At 39.1% G+C, this 21,530-nt stretch overlaps 2 protein-coding genes across 2 annotated transcripts in view; one reads left to right on the top strand and one right to left on the bottom strand.

Annotated features, from left to right (window-relative positions):
* CISD2 (CDGSH iron sulfur domain 2) overlaps positions 1-7,979 on the top strand; it is a 201,259-nt gene extending 193,280 nt beyond the window's left edge. The window contains exon 7 of the transcript XR_014269188.1: positions 7,953-7,979. The gene's annotated coding sequence lies outside the window, so the exon portion shown is untranslated. The remainder of the gene's footprint in view (positions 1-7,952) is intronic.
* Positions 1-20,720, bottom strand: part of TACR3 (tachykinin receptor 3) — a gene marked incomplete at both ends in the record, with an annotated part of 40,573 nt that extends 19,853 nt beyond the window's left edge. The window contains 3 exons of the mRNA XM_082483034.1: positions 1,494-1,644; positions 3,066-3,254; positions 20,245-20,720. Coding sequence (XP_082339160.1) covers positions 1,494-1,644; positions 3,066-3,254; positions 20,245-20,720 — 816 coding nt within the window. The remainder of the gene's footprint in view (positions 1-1,493; positions 1,645-3,065; positions 3,255-20,244) is intronic.
* Between the last annotated feature and the right edge of the window lie 810 nt (positions 20,721-21,530).

Here is a 21,530-nt window from a genome sequence, read left to right as displayed (position 1 = left end):
CTCTTACGAGTCTGAAGGTGTATGAATGAGAAAATGATCCCAATCTTTCCTTTCATATATCCTCTGGCATAACAACTTTTTCTGTGTAGTATGTGGGGAGAAAAGGCTTTCATATTCCTGGCAGTGTCCTGAAAGTAACAGAAACATCAGTGTTCTTCAGTATTTGCAGAAGATCTCCTATTGTCTCAGGACCCAATATGCTGCACTCTGGTATTGCTACAGTGTGGTAGCATATACCACTGTTCAAACAGATTCATGGTACCAGGAAGCAAACTGAGCAACTGAATATGTGCTCATCCCTGTGAGTTAGAACTCTATGTTAGGGTAGCATTTTTACAAATCTGAAGGGTTACATGCATTTTAGTATGAAAAAAATTGGCAGAAATGAAAATAAGAAGGACTGCCCTATTAAAGAAGAAAAGTTAGGTTAAGAAAAAGGATGTTATAAGAAAGAAACCTCCATGGCACTGCAACATCATGAAAACTAAACTGGAAATAGTCAAATAATCAGTTCATAAGCAATCCACAGTCTTGTTAGATTAGGTAATACTTACAGGGAAACATATTGAAAGAAAATAGCTGGAAAATGTTTGTATTTTTCACCAAAAGTTATTGATTTAAAACCTAAATTATTCAGCATGAACAGGCCAATCAGCACTCATCTCAAAGATGCGTGGACCTTAATCTACTGAAATTACAGCAAGGTTCATTTTTCTTTTAGTAGGATGAGAATCTGGCCCACAAGGATCTAATGGTTTGTTAGCCTGTTGTACAAAACTGAGTATTTTAGCTCTGTAAAGGCGAAACAGTTGGGTTTATTTTCCACATATCAGACACACAATATGCTACATGTGGAGTAAGAAGTTAAAATCCAAATATTAACTTTATTTAATGATGAACAGTAAAGTTCAAAAAAGAACAGCTAGTGAACATAGTAGACATCAAACTTAATAAAATTTTTTATCGAAGTAGATCATAGAATCATAGAACGGTTTAGGTTGGAAGGGACCTTCAAGATCACCTAGTTCCAATCCCCCTGCCATAGGCAGGGACACCTTCCACTAGACCTGATTGCTCAAAGCCCCATCCAGCATGGCCTTGAACACCTCCAGGGATGGGGCCTCCACAGCTTCTCTGGGCAACCTGTTCCAGTGGTTCACCACCCTCATAGTGAAAAATTTCTTTCCGATATGTATTCTAAATCTACCCTCTTCCAGTTTGAAGCCATTACCTCTCATCCTATTACTATATGCCCTCATAAAAAGTCTCTCTCCAGCTTTCTTGTAGGCCCCCTTCAGATACTGGAAAGCTGCTATGAGGTTTCCCTGGAGTTTTCTCCAGGCTGAACAGCCCCAACTCTCTCAGACTGAGATCGCTCATTACTGTTATTTCAAGTGACTTGGTGTTTCTGAAAGAATATACTGTGATACTTTGCAAAACAATTGCAGGTGGTGTTATCAGGATTCACTTAGGGAGGTTTAATGGAACAGTACCTTTCTCTTAGCTTTGAGCTGCTCGTGATATTTGTTGGATGTGTCGCCTGGTATTTCTCCTCCCCAGAGGGTAATTCCTACTATGGAGTAAGTGATGCCCATGACAAGTAGTGGAAAGCAGTAGACCAGCACAATCACAATGACATGATACCTGCAATGAAAAAGCATTAAGCTGACAAGTACTTTCAGAGGAGCTATGCCAATGGAATGGACTGCTAGAAGTCAAGAGAGCTACTGTAGCACAAAGCATGTTTTATATTCACGGGCTAGTACTCAGTGTTTTCACTGTCTTTTGAAAGTCTAGAATTGCACTGCAAATTTATTTACATTTTAATGCAAGTGCTTTATGGGGTTTCTAGTTCTGATTCTGAACTTGCACTAGCATAAATTAAGAAAGACTCTATAGTTTTCATGATTAGTGACTCAGAATAAGGTGTGTTTGTCCATAACTAGCTGGATTTATTTAATTATTGCACAGCCAAGTACCCTAAGGGCAAGCTAGGGGGTTTTAGCTCGTCTGGACCATAAATGAAAGAAGAAAACAAGTATTTAAATGGTAAGGCTCCAATACGCGTCCTGTGTTACCCAAAGTACTTCATATGGCAGATCTGTTGCACATAGGTAACACAGATCTGTTGCCCATGTGTTGCTGCCGATGTAAGCACTGGGGGAAAAAAAAAAAAAAAGAAATTCTTTTGCCTCCTGTTAGTTCCTGCCATCTTCAGATAAAATCCCAATGAATGATCAGTGAAGAATCCCCAGCCGTCACTGAGAGTGACCTTCCTGCCCTAAAGAGAAATATCTGTGCATGGCTCCTGAAGTGATAAAAATTATATATGATCAGGGCCTCTTTCACCTGCCTGAAAGAGAGCCAAATGTCAAATTTGATGCTGGATGGTTAAACAGGCTTTCAGCCTTGGACACAGAGTTCATCTTAAATGCCAATGAGGACAGGAAAGGGCAAATGATGTTTCTACGGCTAGGTAATCACTTATTCCTAATTCTGCCAGAGGGACAAATAGGATATATTCAATGTAATTGACTGTTATTCTACACTTTCAGAAACTGGAACAAATTACAGGTTTTACAGTTGTCTTATTTGAACTAATATCTGACATAAGTAATTGTGATAATGTAACAGAATGCTTGGGGGAAATCCAACCCTCTGATGAACAGACCCAGACAAAAAAAAGACTGATTAGGACAAGGAGAGGCTGGAAATACTTGTTTTCCTGGTTAGGATGAAAAGAAAGCTTGCTTTGAATTGCAGGTTCTGTCCCCACTTTTAACCATCTCTGTCTGTATAGAAGTAGCCATATTAAGTGAAGCAATGATGGTAAACATGCAGCATAGGATGGAGAATACTCATAGAAGTAGAAAAGAACAAACGTGTTCCACTTATCACTTAAAATGCACTCTTTATAGCTTAGAAAACCCACTTTACATTTCTCAATGGTCAATGCTGTTAGTTATTCTGCATGTAGAGTATCTACATGATACTGCACACCTTTTGCCAAGTCCATTGCAAGTGTAGACACTACCGTGCACAAGTTTAAAAAAACAAAAGCTTACGTAAAATGCTGGTTTGGACCACCTGGCCATGCTACATAGCAAAGAGTTCTCCCAGGCATCACCTTGGTTATGGAGTATAGGCACTGTGGAAAGGCCAACAGAAAAGCCAAAATCCATATGCTCCCAATGACCAGTTTGGTAGCAGTTGCAGAGAGCCGGGGTTTCAAGGGATCAATAATGGCCATGTACCTGTAAAAGAAAGCAAAAACCTGCACATAAGAAACCTTCAGAAATTAGGTTTCAATCAAAGCTTAGCATTTGGAGGAGGGTAAAAGCAGAGATACTGTCTTCCTGGAGTTCTGATGGCATTGTGCTCTTTGAGTGGTTGTGACCCATGAAGGCTGTGCTGGAAGAGAAAGGTTCACTGAATATTATTTCAAAACTGTGGGACACACGGTTAACCATATGTATACCAGTACAGCAACTATTTCTCAGAGTTAGTTAATCCTGTTACTGCACCACCTGATTGAAAAGCAACAAGGCAGCTGGGTCCTCTGTTACTCTGGTACATAATATTGGGTTTATCTCTAATTAAAAAATTAATAGCCAAGCTGTCAGGATTATCAGTCATCCGTCCAAAAGCTACAGGAACCTAATAAGTCTGCGTGCATTTATTTCAGTAGATGTAGACTGACTTCAGATCATCTGCCAAAGGGCCCTAAACTGCAGTTGGTTCATACAGAGATTGATAGAGGAGCCGTATGAGCTTTTCCTCGAGCAATGTAGAAGAGATAAAAGGACCAAGAGAAATGCATGCATAAAGCATGAAAACATCTCATTTGCCTTCTCAGTTTCTGTGTTCCCAGGTAGGATAATATTCTTGTTGCTGTCCTGTAATTGTATTTGCAATCCGTGTATGCTGATAAATTTAGAAGAACATGCAAAAAATCATTAAAAAGTGAAAAAAGGCATTAGGAAGGCATCAAGACAGACAGTAAAGGAAAAACAAGTCTTGTTTTCTGTCATTTGATCTTTGTTATAGATGCAAGGAACAACGGAGAAACAGAAATTTTGTATTTTATATACTCCATATCACATACTTCATGTGTTTTTCACACTTTTCTTAGCATGACTACTGCTTTGATTTCTGGGCTAAACCCTGAACTAACATATTTTCCACCAAATTCCCTGATCACTCTTTTTTTTTTTTTTCATTTAACAATGACCAAATAATGACTTGCAAAGTCATTAATCATATTAATTAAATAGGAACACTATGCGAAATGTCTTCCACTATTAGGGGAATGCTGGTAAGTATCAGGATCGCATTTAAAGAAATTTTTGTACATTTATAAAAATAGGGAGATATGGGCTATATTTATGTCCATACTTTGTTACCGATATCAGTCCTGTTCAATATATTCATCAACGACTTGGATGAGGGGATAGAGTGCACCCTCAGCAAGTTTGCTGATGATACAAAGCTGGGAGGGGTGGCTGACACACCAGAAGGCTGTGCCGCCATACAGAGAGACCTGGACAGGCTGGAGAGTTGGGCGGAGAGGAATCTTATGAAATTCAATAAGGGCAAGTGTAGGGTGCTGCACCTGGGGAGGAATAACCCCATGCAGCAGTACAGGTTGGGGGCTGACCTGCTGGAGAGCAGCTCTGTAGAAAGAGATCTGGGAGTCCTGGTGGACAACAGGATGACCATGAGCCAGCAATGTGCCCTTGTGGCCAAGAAGGCCAATGGCATCTGGGGTGCATCAAGAAGAGGGTGGCCAGCAGTTCGAGGGAGGTCATCCTTCCCCTCTACTCTGCCTTGGTGAGGCCGCACCTGGAGTACTGTGTCCAGTTCTGGGCTCCCCAGCTCAAGAAGGACAGGGAACTGCTGGAGAGGGTGCAGCATAGGGCTACCAAGATTATTAGGGGACTGGAACACCTCTCTTATGAAGAAAGACTGAGGCAATTAGGTCTCTTTCCATCTGGAAAAAAGACGGTTGAGGGGGGACCTGATCAATGCTTATAAATACTTAAAGGGTGGGTGCCAGGAGGATGGGGCCAGGCTCTTTTCAGTGGTGCCCAGTGACAGGACAAGAGGTAACAGGCACAAACTTGAGTATAGGAAGTTCCACCTAAACATGAGGAGCAACTTCTTTACCTTGAGGGTGGTAGAGCACTGGAACAGGCTGCCCAGGGAGGTGGTGGAGTCTCCATCTCTGGAGACATTCAAAACCCGCCTGGATGTGTTCCTGTACAACCTGCTCTAAGGTGTCCCTGCTCTGGCAGGGGGGTTGGACTAGATGATCTCCAGAGGTCCCTTCCAACCCTATGATTCTATGATTCTATGATCTCATACTGAGTAACTGGCTACATGTTCTTTAATCTGACATCCTAAAAGTAAGACAAGGAAATGGTTTTTACAGTAATATTTTGCTTCAGATACAGAGGTTCCCAAAGCATATTAAAAAATGCTTTTATTCATGATTTGAAACACAATGCTGTTTGTGAGTTAATGTAGGAGTTAGTGGATCAGCAATTTAAATCAAGAAATTTCCATGGAAGTATTCAGCATATCTGTGCATATTCAGGAAACCAAAGGTCTGCCCTTCTGCAGTCGTTGGTAGCATTGACATTTTACACTGTGTTTCCCAAAGCATTGCTTTTCTGAAATCAGAATTAGAATAGCAATGTAAGAAGATCTTCAGGAATAACCAGGGCAGGCCAAAAGGAAACCAACAAATTTTAAATGTTTAGTTCTGAGTTTCCTTGTGCTTATTTATTTTTATATTATATGAAAACACCTGAAGCAGGTAGGAAACTGTGATGAATGTGAAAACCAGCTTGAATGTTTTACTAATGGGAGTTTTTCAAATTTCTTGGAGAATGTCTGGATCAGCTTCAACAGTTTGTCATCAGTCACGGATTAGTACTAATTCCGGAAGAAGCAAACTCATTGCCAAAGAATAATTATGGCCCATATACTTTCACTGTACACATGTCCAGTTATCTGATCATCTCTGAAAAGATTAATGGAGTATAGCAGTGATTTTCTAAAGGTCCCCTTACTTCTGACTTCTTTTCCATTGTAGGTCTTTAGTCTTCATCCATAGTAACTGCCCTTATCCCTGTCTGTTTCAGGTTTTAAATAGTTATAAAGTCAAATCACACCTATTCCAGCATACTTATGTAGAGAAAATATTTTCATAACTTTCCAGTATTGCTTCCCTCCTTGTGTCATTTATAACTTCTAAAGGGAATGCAGTAAGTAAAAGATATACTATGGTTCCTCATCTACTCTTTCTCTACATTTCTACCTCATACAACGATGGATTGGGATAGATACAGATACTGTATGGAAAAATATGTAGGCAGTAATAGGCATTGTGTGGCAGGACTGTGGAAAAAAAAATCACTTTGCCTCATCAGCATTTGTAGGTTTTGTGCTATTGTTGATACTTTAGGTGTTGGCTGTGGGGCTTAAAAGTTATGAAATCCATTTACTTTGCACTCGGAAAGAATGAATTTTTTTGTAGGTAAACAAGCATAAATCAGTAGGTCCTACTCAAAAGTGACACTAATACGTGATTATTGTTATTTTTCTTGTCTATGTTTGTCCTTTGGACATTCATAGATTAAAAATTGTCAAAGCCATTCATGATGCTTACTTATTTGTTCTCATCTTCTGCCTTGGCTTTAGATCACGAGAACCTGTCTTACGCTGTTAGGTGACTGCTTGGGTCTGTGCTTCCTAATCCTTATAGTTTGCTAGATTTTTAGGCAGGACTTGAATTGAAATCCATTGAAATCAATGGGTAAGCTGCCATTGAATCAATCCTTTTTTTGATGAGTAAGTTCTGTTCTGGTGCAATTAGAAGAGTAGCCCTCATTTAAAATGAAGGAGAGTGCTACATGTCCTAATTGTTACAGTTACATGTCTAGGTTCTAGACAGCCTTGCCCAAGATTTTTAGGTATAGACGTTACATACAAGACAATAATAATAATATTCATAAATTAATGCTCCTGATAAGAATTTGTACAAGTAATCTTCTGCATCCATATTTACCTGCTACCACAAATAAACTTCATTCAAGATATTCCTAATTTTTGGACATTTCATGCTTGAGAGATGGATAATTATAGAATAGATATTTTTTTTAGCAAAAATAACTCCGTTTATGGCTAACCATCAAATACGTGATAAATCCAATATTTGCCATCATAGTGGTACTCAGCCCCTAGTAGACATGATAACTATGCTAATACCCTAAAACATCTAAATGCTGTCAGAAACAGAGAGTGATCTAAAACAACTTCAGTTTTGAATCATCAATTTCCATATCTAGAATTTCATTTTTTTTCTAGAATATTCATTTTGCATTGCTTTAACTGCACTTACTTATTTTTTCCCACAGGGTAATTAACTACTCTTTCCTTTACCCACTTTTTGGGGTGTTTTTTTTTTTTTTTTTTTCCCAGCTAAACCGGTGCTTTTGTTGTTACATACTAACTATGAAATAGCTTTATTATATTTTCTTATATTTATTATTTATTTATATTTATAGTGCTGTGTGCCTTGTTCTGAGAGAACAGCAGATTGCATGAAAATATACATCAGCTGGATTGTTGCCTTTTACCCCTGAGTTCCCTTCTCCTCCAAAAAGTCATAGATAAGTTTGTAGTCCTGAGTCCTGTCTTTCAAATTGAGCTAGCTTGAGCGTGGGCTGCCAGATACTGTCCAAAATGATTCATGATCTTAACCTCTAGTAGGTGATAACCCGTAAACAAGTAATCATTTTTACATGCTTGTGGGACTCTTAAGACGTCTCCTCATAGCCTGGAATCATTCCTTTCAATTGCTGGTTTTCTTCAGATTGCTCATTGACATTATTTTATGTGCTATTGTCAGATTTATATTACATTCACATTATTCTTATTCCCCATAGGTACTAGGAGCAATTCTCTTTGGCTACAATAAAATTCTGTTGTTATATCTCCCTGTCTGGTGACTGCCCTTTAAAGACATGGATTGTTTGTGTGAAATGACTCATGCAGCAGTACTGATGGAATTTTTAACTATTGGCTGTCCGAGTGAGGTAAGTCAAAGGACAAGGATCAGATGAAAAGCAAGCTACTTGTCTTTCTTGTTGAAATTTGAGTGATAAGCCAACAGCTGAACTTTTTCACAAGATCGGTTACAAAAATGTAGCAGGCAGTCATTCTAACAAACAAGATGGGGAGGAGGTGGAGGAGCTTTGAACATTCCCTCAATAATGTCTTTGTGCAGGAAGGACTCAGCTGAGCAGAGAGTATTGACAGCTCTCTACTACTGAGCCTTTGATAGCAAATCTAATTTATTGTAATTTGCCAGTACACTAACGATTACAATGAAGTACCTAACTTGTTCCCTAAGTGGCTTTTCTTAGAAACAAAATTGCTTAATTAACATAGTGAGATACTGCTTTATAGCTGCAATTGTTACACTCATCAGATTTGTCATATAAATTTGGTAGCATTTTCCTAGGGAAGCCATCATTGCTATAACTAAGGACAGTGGAAAATGTGGAATGACTCTTAGTTGCAGGTTAAAAAACACCTCTGTAGTTGAGCTGTCTCTGAATGTTAATCTCTGTAGCCAAAAGAAGCCCAGAGGAGAACAGAGTCCTTCCTGCATTGTTAGCTGTCATTTGCAAACGAGGCTTAGCCACTCCTGCCTGTAATTTTGTTTTCTGGAAATGTTATCTTGCCATTACTGGTACCTAAGGGCGGTAAATTGTTTGTCTATCTCTTTAACCTCAACCTGAAAGAGCAGTAGGTAATTTTTCAGTTGGCCCTTGCTTTTGATCTCTGTCAATTTTGGCTGGGGTGTTTCCATCAGGAATGAAAGCTCCTGCTAGCACAGGCTAGAGGTTCCTTGCTTAGGTGTTGCTCAGAAAATTAGTGAGGTTAGGAGGCTAAGTAGGGGATAATGTGTATGTATGATGCAGGATATTGACCCTATATATTCCCATTACTCACAGCTGACAACCCTCTATTGTCTTTCATGGTTTAGCCCTGTAGTTAGGGCTCATTTCCTTACTCTGATATCCTTATGTATATTTTGTATGGCAAAGTACCCAGATATAAGGGGGAGCAGCAGACATGCTGTCTGAATTGTGCACTGAATGGTGCTGAACATGGTTTCTGGAACGTGGTGGGTTTTTTTTTTTTTGTTTTTTTTTTTTTTTCTAAAAAAAGGATTGTGTGACTAGGCCAGGAATGAAAGGGAGATATAGGATCTGGAGTAAAAGCAAAAGAACTGAGACTGAGGAACAGTTTTCTGTATGCAAAAATAGGAATAGAAGTGAAACAAGAATGAAGAAACTAATAGGAGGAGCAGCAAAGAAAGGAGAATTGTAGAATAATAGCAGATGGAAATTGGATTGAGAGATGAGAGGAGAAGAAAGGAAACCAGGGTGATGTAAAGGCAAAAGACATATGAGAAAAATCAGCCCTAGTGGACCAGAGATTCCAAGGTAAGTAGAACTGGTAGAAAAGCACAATGTTTTGACAGTAGAACTCTGTGGTGGCAAGCCCTTTTGCCTCTGCAGGTGTATGGGCGAGAACTCCCAGAGTTGTTCTCTCTGTGATCAGCCAACCATAAACTGCATAGAAAGGGAACAGATGGACTTCTCTGATGCTCCGATGTCCTCTGCCTTAATGGCTGTTTTGTTTCTCCCCTGTTCTTTCAAGCGGCCTGAACTTATGTGGTCCTTCTGAAGTCAGTGAAAGTGGCAAGTGCTGAGGCCCTTGTAGGTCCACCATGTTCTGTGATATTTATACACAGACCTCAGACTTCCCCTCACCTCTGTCTCTAAGGTCAATAAAAGATGGTAGGAGGATTTATGATGACTATAAGCAACCGAAGACTTGTTACACTGCTGAAAAGCATTCTGTATCAACACAAACATTATTCAGCGGAGTGCTGCACCAATTTGCTGTGCAGTCTTTGGACATTTACTGTTCAGTCACTCGCCAGGCTGGAGCAATGGGACCCCTGCCAAACAAAGAGCTCTGAACTCTCACTGAGGTTGTTTCCTTTTGGAGTCAGATTTCTAATGCCTTCTCACTCCAGTGGGAGCTGCTGATAATGCCACAGATACCTTGTTCCACACAATAAAGCAGGGATGCTGAATCTAAAGTACATATCAACTGAAAAGAATTAACTCATTTTGCTCATTTATCACAACAAGCAGAAACCATTATTACCCTATCCAACATAAACACTAACACTTGGAAGATAATGATAAGGTGGAATATGCACATCTAGAAATTTAGGGATGTAAATATGTGCAGGTAGAGACTCAAGCCAACAGCTGCAAGAATGTGGATTATTCAACATCTGCACCATGTTCTATGCATTACTCCAAAGCATTTTTAGGTAGCATGTTAGTTTCATCACTAGAATCATTAGCACATGATTTTGTTTGCTGTTATCGTGCTATATCCCACTGTCATTGCTTTTCTTCCAGCTTTGGCTTGTGTTAGTCTTTGTCCCTAGCTAATTACTACTGAAGTCAGCAAGCGTCTTTCCATTGAACTTAATGAGAAATCAGTCAGGCTGCAAAATATAATGGCTGGCGCGTCATGGTGTGCTTGCTGCAGCGCTCTTTTCCTTCAAGACGGTTTTCTTATCTGCTGGGGTCAGAATAGATCTAGTTTCCTTCAGAACTGCTCAGCTTGGCTGGATTGTACAATTTACTGTTTGGTACTTGTTTCTTAGTTTCATCAAATCAAAAAAATCTGTTTTCTCTGAAATGTTAATAGAGAGACTCCTCATTTAAATAACATTGATTAAACTCTTTAAGCCATTGGTTATAATGACAGCCCAATCATGTAGCTCTGTTATAGTTTGCAAATAACATAAAAGATAAATATCTGGTAAATACTATAAAAGCTTCTGAAGTTGGTGTATTGTGGTCTTGACAGTAGAAAAGATAAAAAAATAATCCTAATTTTTCTTTTTGTAAGATAGCACACACTGGCTAATACAGGCAGGAAAACCTTCCCTCTTTAACACATTATTTAGAAAATTGTAGCAAAAATACATAAGATGTTTTTAAAACAGAATATTGTTCCAAATTGGATCCTACAAATGCCCATCAGGAGACACAGTTGGAATCCTTTAATCATTCTCAGTGATTTGTTTCACCTGTTTACAGTGGGTTTATAAACTCAGATGGGGAAAAAAGTAATCAGTTCAGCCACAGATTGCAACAGGAAATTGGGACTTGACAAAGGAAAAGAGAGAGAGAAAATCATAATGCTTGCATATAAGTGGCTTGTCAACAGAAGACAGTAGAGTGCACTTCCTTCATGAATGCACAGATGCTGTTATTCCCTCAAAGCAGAAGCTGGTTTTGAAACTTTATATTTGCAATCAACTAGTAATTAAGAAACTTAGGTAGGAAAATGCTATGATTCTGTGCCCTTATTTAAAACATTATTGTGGAAAATCCTACAAAAGGTCTCTGTAAGGTAGATATAGTAGACTAAAGGGGATGGAATGAACAGTGAGGTTTTTTAGAGGCATTTTTTGTATGATGAAACCCAAATCTTTAACTTTTGCATTCTTTAATCTTTATCTTCTACCTAGTAGTGCAAGGCTCCGTCTTTTCTTGTGGGAGTGGTCTGTATTCATTCATTTAGACTGACTTTCTCCGCAGGAAGAGCGGCTACAGGCATTTTTCTAGGACTGTCTCTAACTGTTGAATAAGACTGGTTTTGGTGGCCAGAAGGATCTACAGCGAACAATGTTACTGTCACGCAGGGATCATCTTAAAGCTAACAGCATAAAGAAAGAGTGTATGACAGCATGATAGATAAACAAACACATTGTACGTTTGAGAGATCAGTGGGCATTATCTCAGAGGGATAACTTGGCCTTGATTTACCCAGAGACACATGTGCTGCTCTTGGTGAATGACTGTCATGCTTTAAGCAGGGAATAACACTGCAGTTTTTCTGGAATCAGGACTAACATCCAGCACTTGGCTTTTGGGTATTTCTCAACAGAAACCTTAAAACAGGAATGCTGAAATTCTTCATTGTAGCTGAGTTCTCATAAACAGTGCAATGCTTTCTACTTGAGGAACGTTTTGGTAACTGACAATGAGCTAGATTTTTATAAGCACGCAATTGATTTTACACAATATATTACGTACCTATGCATATTGGTAGACAAAGGGTAGCACTTTTCTTTGGTCTGTCTCATAAAATAACGGACTAACTCACTTTCCTTGACAGAAGGGCTTCTGTTTCTCCTGTTCTTTGAATACGATCTACCTGGGCTATCAAGGACCAATGTTAATGCAAAGTCTGCAAAACCAGCTCCATCTGCACAGACTACAACCCACTCTGTTATTGCCTACGCTTCTGACACTGTCACCTGAGTGGCTTCCTTCTTGTTTCTGAAGTTATTTTGAAATAATTTTATTTTAGGTAAATGCAAGTGAATGCTACAGATTTCTCTCCTGGTTGGTAAATCAATCAGATATACAAGAATATAGGCAATAATATTGACGAAAAAAAAAAAGAAAACAAAAAACCCCAACCCTTGGCTATTTTTGAAAAGTACTGTAGGTTTACATAGTAGACAACAGATACATCTTTTAATAGTTTTCATTAAGCAACAAATAAGGGCACTGAGAGGCTAAGACTGAATAAAATGAACTTCTCATTTGAACATATGGTTCAAACTTGTCAGATGTTTCCTGCCTGGAACAAGAAGGCTTGGGGCTAGTCACTGTTGTAAAAGTTGCTTATACTCACTCCTCAAGATACTGGCATATCAACCTCATTTTTTTTCACTGCATCTTTTGAAAGCAGCTTGTTAAATAGAATATTTACTCAGTGCAAAACAAAGAGGAAAATAATAGCTGTCATGCCTATATTTATTCCAAAACTGTCTCAGTATGGTATCAATAACACAACTCTGACTTGAATTTTGACCAAAAAACCAATAAGATTCTGTGGTTTTGCTGATCATTATGAGTTTGTACCATAGCAAGTAGTAGATTATTTTTCCTTTGTCTCTGATAGTCTGAATCTTGTAGCCGTTGCATCAGGGTGTTCTGCAGAAACTATTTCACCTCTTTTCTCAGAAACAAAGAGACACAATTGTCAAACCCAGGAAATCATTTTAGGCCCCCATAAAGAGTCCTTTATGTTTCACCTCATGATTTTTGAGCCCTTAATGCTCTCCTGTTCAACTTTTTATCTCCAGTTCTGAGGACGAGTATTTTTCAGAGGGCAGCCTAGATACTGGAATCCAGAAATATGATGTGCTTCATCTTAAAATACAAATTGGAAAACAGAAATGGGGAAGGGATTTCCTATTTGAATTCTATAGTTTGACTGGCAAAGTAATAATAGTAATAATAGGTATAATTTTAAAAGCATATGTTGCTTTTTCCCCTTCATGATATGCAGTGACCAAGGTTGATTCATGAAGTCATGATTATGAAGTCACCCATTAGTTTGGAAAAAAAAAAGCTGTATTGAACTTTAGTTTTGGGGTAGAGCAGGTAGTGTTTTGTGTAGTTATGTGACAGCAGAGGCAGGTAAAGCTAACTAACAATAAAATGGCATCTTGTGGAAAAAGCAGCACAGTGAGTTTACAGAAACTCCCTTCATCCATTTCCTCACATGAAAATATTCTCAGATATGAGGGGGAGATGTCTGTGGGGAAAATAGCCTGTAAAGTGCAAGAAACCTGGAAAGAAATTGATCTACCTTTTTGTTTATCTTGCTCTTATGTTCGTCTCTCTCCCTGGTCTTCAGTGCAAATTCTCTCTTCTTTTACATGGAAAGCGTTTACTTTGAGATAAGAGAGTTTGAGGGAAGGGGAGTGAGAGAGGAGCCAAAGGCTGCAGTCCTGTTTGGGCTGAGCTCTGTGCAGGGGACAACAGCTGGCCAGGCAGTACAGGTTTCCTGCCTGCCATTGCTTCAACCTTGTCTATTCACTGGTGAGCCAAGCACGAAACACTTGGTGCCAAGCACAAAAGACTTGGTGCCAAGCACATATAAAAGAATGCAAGTACCATTATGCATCTTCTTGGTGTGCATGTTTTGCTGATGCCAATACCATATGACCACAATGTAGGGTCACGCCCTGTGCACTCCATATCCTAGCCTGTTAGACACATTTGAGATCATTTTTTCACATACACATTTCCCTATACTTCAGTGTTTCTGAACACACGGGACAGGTAACAGGTACTTAACTCCCAATTCAGATAATGTTATTCTACATCAAAGATGGTCGTGTATAGTTTGGCAGGATAATCAGTTTAAATTGTGGCACAGGAAGGCCTTGAGCAATTTGTCTCAGGAATAGGAACTCACGCAGACAGATACTAGAACGTATTCTACTGGAGAGATCATATATTTTTCAATGTGCTAACTGCCTACTTCAGAATTTCAGTAACAGATTCATTTATAGGGTTTGTGGTACTACTTTGTGAATAATAACTGCTCTTACAGCATACACTTGAAGAGAATGAAGAGCCTAAGTGATATTTTGAGGATCTGAGTGTGTACACATGATGAATTTAGGTTTCATTTGATAAATTGAATCATGCTTTTACGCCCCATAACTATCTTCCGTTACAAGGTTGTATCATATTACTTATGCTGGAGTCTTATGAGTGTATAGAGGGATTATTAACAGCCGTCAGTAACTGAACAATGTCACAGAAAAATAGAAAACTGGCCCAGTATATGTGTGCTTCTGTAGACATATTAGAAGTTGAAGAAATAAGGTGGGAAACTAGGATACTGAGTTTTGAATAAGAATATTGGCATACTATTGGCATAGTAATAAGAATACTAGAAAGTAGGTAGGAGGACTGTAACACTATAATACTAAGGTTCATGAAAAAGAGAGGAGATTGTGCAAGAGGAGGAATAAAACTGAATGTTAAATATAGTTTAAAGTCAAGTCAAGTAAAACAAATGCATTCATGAATAATATAGAATTTTATGGTTTGACACTCCAAGCATGACTCTGAAAAAATAAACTTCAGGGTTATACACTAATTCACAGTAATAAATAGCAGGTAATGCAATAATAACAGAAGATATCAGTGACTTCTGTGGAGACATAAAATATATTCTTGGTCAACATTAATGACAGTTCTATGGAGCATCTAACAAGGAGAAGCCCAAAGTAAACAAGGACCTCTTGAGTTGGTCCTGAACAGTGTCTATAGTCAAGCTTAAATGTTATTATTCTTCAAATAGTGTCTAGAGTGTGGCTGGTTTTAAGATCTCTGCAGAAACAATAAAAGCCAAAAAAAGCTGCTACAGTAGTGTTTCATTTAAAAAAGAGAAACTACAAAAACTTGAGGAAGCTTATTAAAAAGAAATGAGAAGGGCAACCAAAAGGAAACAGAGGCTGCTAATAATAAGAATCAATCATATTCTGAAACATGGAGATTCTCTAATTATCAAATACTTTATTAGTGAAGGTCAATTTGATTTTGAGTCTAGTGTTCAGCAAAGTGAGCGTAGGGGTGCTGGGAAAGAGAAAGCTGGGCCCATGGCTCTTGGATTCTGATTCTCATTTTGCTGCAAATTGTTTGATTATTTGATTTTTTCAATCAAATTTTTAAAAACATCCATCCTGATGTCAGCACGTTATCCATGTCAACAACATGGTGCTGTTTAGTCATATTTAAGTGAGCTGTCTGGGGTACCAGAGGTAAGAGTGCTAACATACCTGTCTTTTAGCTCTAATTTTAACAGCCTTATTCCTTCAAAAAATAGAGTTGCAGGCACAGTTCTGTGGAATATGTACAAATAGGAAGTTTCATAACAGCTCTGTTGGACTAGACAAATATAAAGTTCTGTATCTGCTTGTAGGTCAAAAAAAGGGCATTTCATTCTGTCAGAAGGACCAAAAAATGGGGAAAAGATTAAGTTATTGGAATCGTAATGGGACTTTGGAACATGATCAAGTTTTAAGTTTTAAAAATGGTGATTTACTTTCATAATCTCCAGATTTGAATTTAATTATTGGACTTCCATTATTAGTGGCTCTCTGAGGCAGCAAATTGTAACAGCTCCAGAGCTTTTATAAACACAACATGTGAGGAAAGTCTTATGATTAAAACAAAGTACATGAAAGTGGCATTATCTTTAACATTAGACTTTATTTTGTCATTCTTCTATTGCAATACCTTTGACTCTCTAAGTAGCTGAACTGAAAAATGGGCTGGGATTTTTGCAGAGTATAGGGCTAGGATAGATGGGTAGCATTTGGCAGAATCTGATCTTTATAAAGAATTAGGTCAAAATTGTTTTGTTAAAAAAAAAAAAAAAAGTAGGTCTTTTTGATGCTATTATGTTGACCCATGTTGAGCAGTATTGCAGTAATGCAGAACATTAGTGTATCATAAATGTAATTTTATTTACATTTGTATGAAATGTTGGTGCATAGATATCATTATTTTCAATTACTTTTGCATATAAAAAAATCTCATATATATGTAATAGTTCTTAAAAGATGAAAAGTTTGCTTGCATACTAGGAAGAAAAGAAATGGTGACATGTGAATAGGATCAGCAGCTACTCACCATCACTGCTATAATCCCTTGTTTAATTCCAGAGCAGTTGCTTTTACAAAGAGTTAAACTTGTTGAGATGAAGAAATCGTTATGGAATTGCTGAGAGAACAATAACTGAGAAGGTCATACTGTAGATGTGCTAATAACAGGAAAAAATGACTAAAAAATATACTAAGTGCTATACTGAAAGTATATTTTATGCTATATTGCTACATCTCTAAACTTCCATTTTAACCATCAAATATCTGCAAAGAATTTCCAGGCCTGTACACAGAACTAGTTGTATAATGAGGCAATCTTGGGACTGGAAATTAATTGCCAGCGTACATGAACAATCTCTTTTGCATGCTAAGATCTAGTAGGAAGGAACAGTGGGTCTTCAGTGGCCAGGGCCAGATGGCTTAAGTTCTGCCTAAGTTACCGTCTTTTACATGTCCAAGAACTTTACCACAGCCAGTAGTCATGCACTGGCCAGTGGCAAAGAAGGGCATATTGGCTCCAGAACTATCCCCTATTCAGTTTATCTTAGGCTATAGTAAAAGTTTATCCCCATAAGGTAGCTAGAGGAACCATTGCACTGGAAGCAATGTAACTGTGGTACTGTGCAGCATGAGCTACAGAAGAATGAATGAATGAATGAGAATGCCTATGAAGGAGTACAGTGTAAAATCTGTGCTGCTTCCCATACTTGAACTGGCTTGGTTAAAGCTACCTGTGGTATCTCTGCAGTAGACTGCAAACAGCTGGTTGTAAAACAAGTAGAAGGCAGGGGAGAAAGACCCCCAGGAAGGGTGAATAAACCCACATAAATTTGAGTCTGTGTTCAACAAGCAGGTGGTCATACAGCAGTCTTGGATACTTTCATCCTCAGCTCCAGATGCAGCACACCCCACTGCAGGAACTGCCTATACCACAGAAGTCTGTGTCGGTCCAGTAATTTGACAGCGCACACAATTTAGACAACATGGCCTACAGAATCAGATGTGAAAGGAAACGTGTACTGCCTGTGATCTCTGCTCAGTGATGTGTAGAATCACAGTGACTCATTCATAGTCTGTGAACAGTTAGATGTTCTAAAATGATCAATGGAGCATATTACAACATTCTTTTTAGTGAGTTGCAACCCATAAACTTTCAATATTTTGGGATTTTAAGAATTTCTACTGGAAAATCATTTCACACAATCCCATCATTTCAGTTCCTTCAGTAGCTTTATCCTAACTTGTGGCTTTTAAAAAAAAAAAAAAAAAGAACATGAGTGTGTAAGGATGAGTTTACTGTGTCAAAACTAAAGCAGAGTGTCCTGTTTGAATCACTGGCTGAACTTTTACTGAAGGCAAATGAGAACCAAAGATCTAAAAAATGTCCACCCAGCATATCTGTGCCCTGCGATGGGGCAGTCTGTACATCCAAGGATATTCCTTGGGATTCACTTTGACCCTCAATTTTCCTCTTGACTCTGCAAAAGTGTTCTGTAGAGGTGGTCGGGAAATGGTTAAAGGTACTGAATGTGTCGGATGTGATTTGGTATAAAGGGAAAAGGATTAGCAGTGTGAATAGGGAAGGAGGGATAGACTGCTCTTCTGTTTGTTTTACTTGATGCTCCTTGGTACTACAGAGAGCTCAGCTAAACACAGCTGTGGCATTGTTCACTGTGCAAGGGAAGATTTTGATTTGTCTTTGGGGACAGGTGAGCTTGGAAGATGTGGTGGGATAGAAACTGTGATTTCTTCAGGGGATTTTCAGACAAGAAATAGATCAGAGTGAATAACAGTAGCAATTGACTGACTTCTGAGCACTACTAAACCAAGGAAAACATTTCCAATACCTTTGTATCTGACCATTGCACTTCAGTCAGTGTGGAGCAGAGCTGTTCTTTACTCAGCCCGGAAATACACCCTTTGGATTCCCAAGGAACTGTATTCACCTTGGCTTCCAGTTTCCTAGCATAAATTTAGGAACTTTCAAGGTAGTAAGTACTACATCTCTGCGGACGTTTTTGTCAGAAAAATGAAAAAACCTTACTCAGACCATCCTAGTAACTGCTCGCTTAATGACATGATCATCTGCAGCAATAACAGTTAAATCCTCAGCATCAACTAAAACCCTTTTATCTTTCTGAAAACCTCAAGCTAGATGAGAATCTTAAGCTAAACCCAAATTGTCAATGGAAGAAATCTTTGCCTGGTTAAAGATAATATCACTGGCTTTACACTACCTCCTCCATTATTAATGGGAAGTAACAGCTGGGAACAAGATACATCACTGGCAGGAAGAAAGTGTACTGATTTCCTTCTGTCTTCACCCATCCCTGCAGCAGAGAGGTAGAAGAGTTGCTAAGGATCTCATTTTCTCTTTCATTTTTAGCTTTATGGAACAGAAATGGATCTGGCTGAGAATGCCACCTAAAATTCGTAATTAGTAGGGCCAACAGAAAAGCATTATTAAGAACTAGTCCACAGCACAGACAAAAGGTACAACATGACTCCCAGTCTTTGCACCTGGAAATGAGAAATAACATTTCAGAACATGGATTGAACCTTATAAAATCTTAACTACCATCACTGAAGTGCTGCCAAGTCAATTCAGGCAAGATGCATAACGTGATTTGAATGTGTAGAAAGGGTTTTATGAGTAATTTCAGTGCATTGCTAAGAGAAATAAAAGATCTGAAGTACAAAATGATCTGGTTTTATGAATGAAAATTCAGGAATTTATTTGATTCCTAAAGCATGGGGCAAATTATGTCTCCAGCACAGCAAATGGGAAAATGATAATAAAGAAAGGAACATTTCTTAGGGGAGACTTACAGCACCTTCTGAGAAAGATGGTCCATCAAAGCATCTCTATTGGAAATCTGACAACTATATTTCCCCTTTACTCTATGGAGACTACAGCTGTCCTATTCCATTATTGTCAAGAGCACAAAGGTAAAGTTCTTCCCTGCCCTGTTTCCTTTCACAGTCACAAAGGCTTGTTTTGCTTCAAGTAATCAGAAAAACATCACGCACTTTGAAACCATGTTTTTACCAGACCTCTGGATACGCACAGATGGCACTGTAAATAGTCTCATTAGTTAAAATCAGGAGGAACCAAGCAGCTCAGAGCTGTCTGTGAGAAGAGCTATTAAAATTGGAGTCTGAAGTGATTTCTGATCAGGAGGCAAATGCCTCTGCCAGCTGCAGAAATACAAAGAGGAGGGAAATTTGAAATCCTTTCCCTTCACATCCAATCTCTACAACTCCTTATCAGTATGAATTAGATGACATTGACTGAGGGACAGATACTGTTTTTACAGGTGGGGAAGCAAACCCCTGAGCAATGGCTGCTGTTACAGAATTAGTATTAAAAGCCAGAGCCCAGAGAGCAGCTGAAGTCAAACAGAGAGAGGAAGTGTTTGTTGTAAAAGAAAACAAGAGAGTAAACCCAATGAAAAGCTGAAGGAGAAAGACCAAAGACAGGGAGAAAAACAGTGTGTTAGGGAGAAGTACAGAAGTACAGAGGAGCACAATTGATGAATTATTGAGGGCTCTGCCTCTCATCATTTAATGATTGTTATCTCTGTATTTTTATGTCAGTAGAGAATCTGATCTCAATCTCTTATCCCTAAACTTTTCCTCTCTTTTCTCACCTGTCCACAGCTATTGCTGTCATGGAGTAGATGCTGGCGAAGACAGCTGTGATTGGGAAGAAGTTGTGGAAGCGGCAGTAAGCCTCTCCAAAGTACCACTCACTGTGCAGCGCGTAGATGAAGTTGATGAGAGTATTGAAAGCAGCCATGGAGGCATCGGAGAAGGCCAGGTTCACCAGGAAGTAATTGGTGACTGTCCTCATGCGCTTGTGAGCCAGGATAATCCAGATGACAATGAGATTTCCAAAAACAGCCACTGCCACCACACCACCATAAGCGAGAGACCACAGGGCAATGCGCCAAGAGGGTTGCACAAACTGATTGGAGAAGTTGGCTGCTGAGGATGCTACAGGGGTAGAAGCGTTTCCAGCTGGTGCTCCCAGCGCCTGTCCCCAGGGATCGCCCGCTGCAGCAAGGCTCATGTTCCACCTGCTGCTCATGCTCATGTTCCAGTTGGCTGTGGGGACAGAAGTCATCTTGGATGTTCCTCTCCTCTCTTCCAGGAATGATGTGCCTCTCCCACCTCCCTCTCCCAACCCTCCAAAATCCCCACCAACAGGTAAGAAGAGGAAAGAAAGAAAAAAGGAAGTAAGGCAGCACAGCAGGTACTGGGAAGGAGATATCTGTCAGAAAAAGCTTTGGTTACGGTGTTCAAACTGTTAGAAAGGCTGTACCAGCTGAATCAGGAGAGCTACCTCTGGGTAGAACAGCATCCCATTCCTTTTCTGTACGGACACCTCTTGCTTTTGGTTTTGCTGTAGGAGAAGGGGACTGGGAGCCAAGGCACATTTTATAGGCTTGTGAGTTCCCAGCGTCACGAAGGGAGTGGAGCGATAAGCTCTGTCGGCTGGTAAGATAACACCTCTTTCTCTGTTCTCCCTCCTCCCCTTCTATTTCATTCATTGCCAGCTGCAGGCACTTTCAGGAGCTGTGGAGAGCGCCACGGGGAAAATGAATTCTCATCTCATTTTTGCTGAGAGATTTGTTTTATATTGCCTTTCTTTAAGTTTCATTATTGCGCTTCCTTTTTAAATAGTCTTTTTGACCTGTCTTTGCAGGGCTAATTACCTGCCTTAGTTGAACATCTCAGGACTGAGACTGCTTTTTATGAAAGCTGTTTCTATATGAATTTATGACTTTATTCCAGATGAATTCAGATCTGCTTTTTTGCTGCTGTCTTTTCAGTTTGTACACGCTTCCTTTTTAACCATTCTGTTAATGGCATATTTGAAATAGTATCCTTTCAGATAAAGAAATACATTCTGCTGCTCCTTAATTTCACTTTT

This window comes from Vanellus vanellus, assembly GCF_965231255.1.
Source record: "Vanellus vanellus genome assembly, chromosome: 4".
NCBI classification, from domain to species: Eukaryota; Metazoa; Chordata; class Aves; order Charadriiformes; family Charadriidae; genus Vanellus; species Vanellus vanellus.
This window is presented reverse-complemented; position numbering and strand designations above follow the sequence as displayed.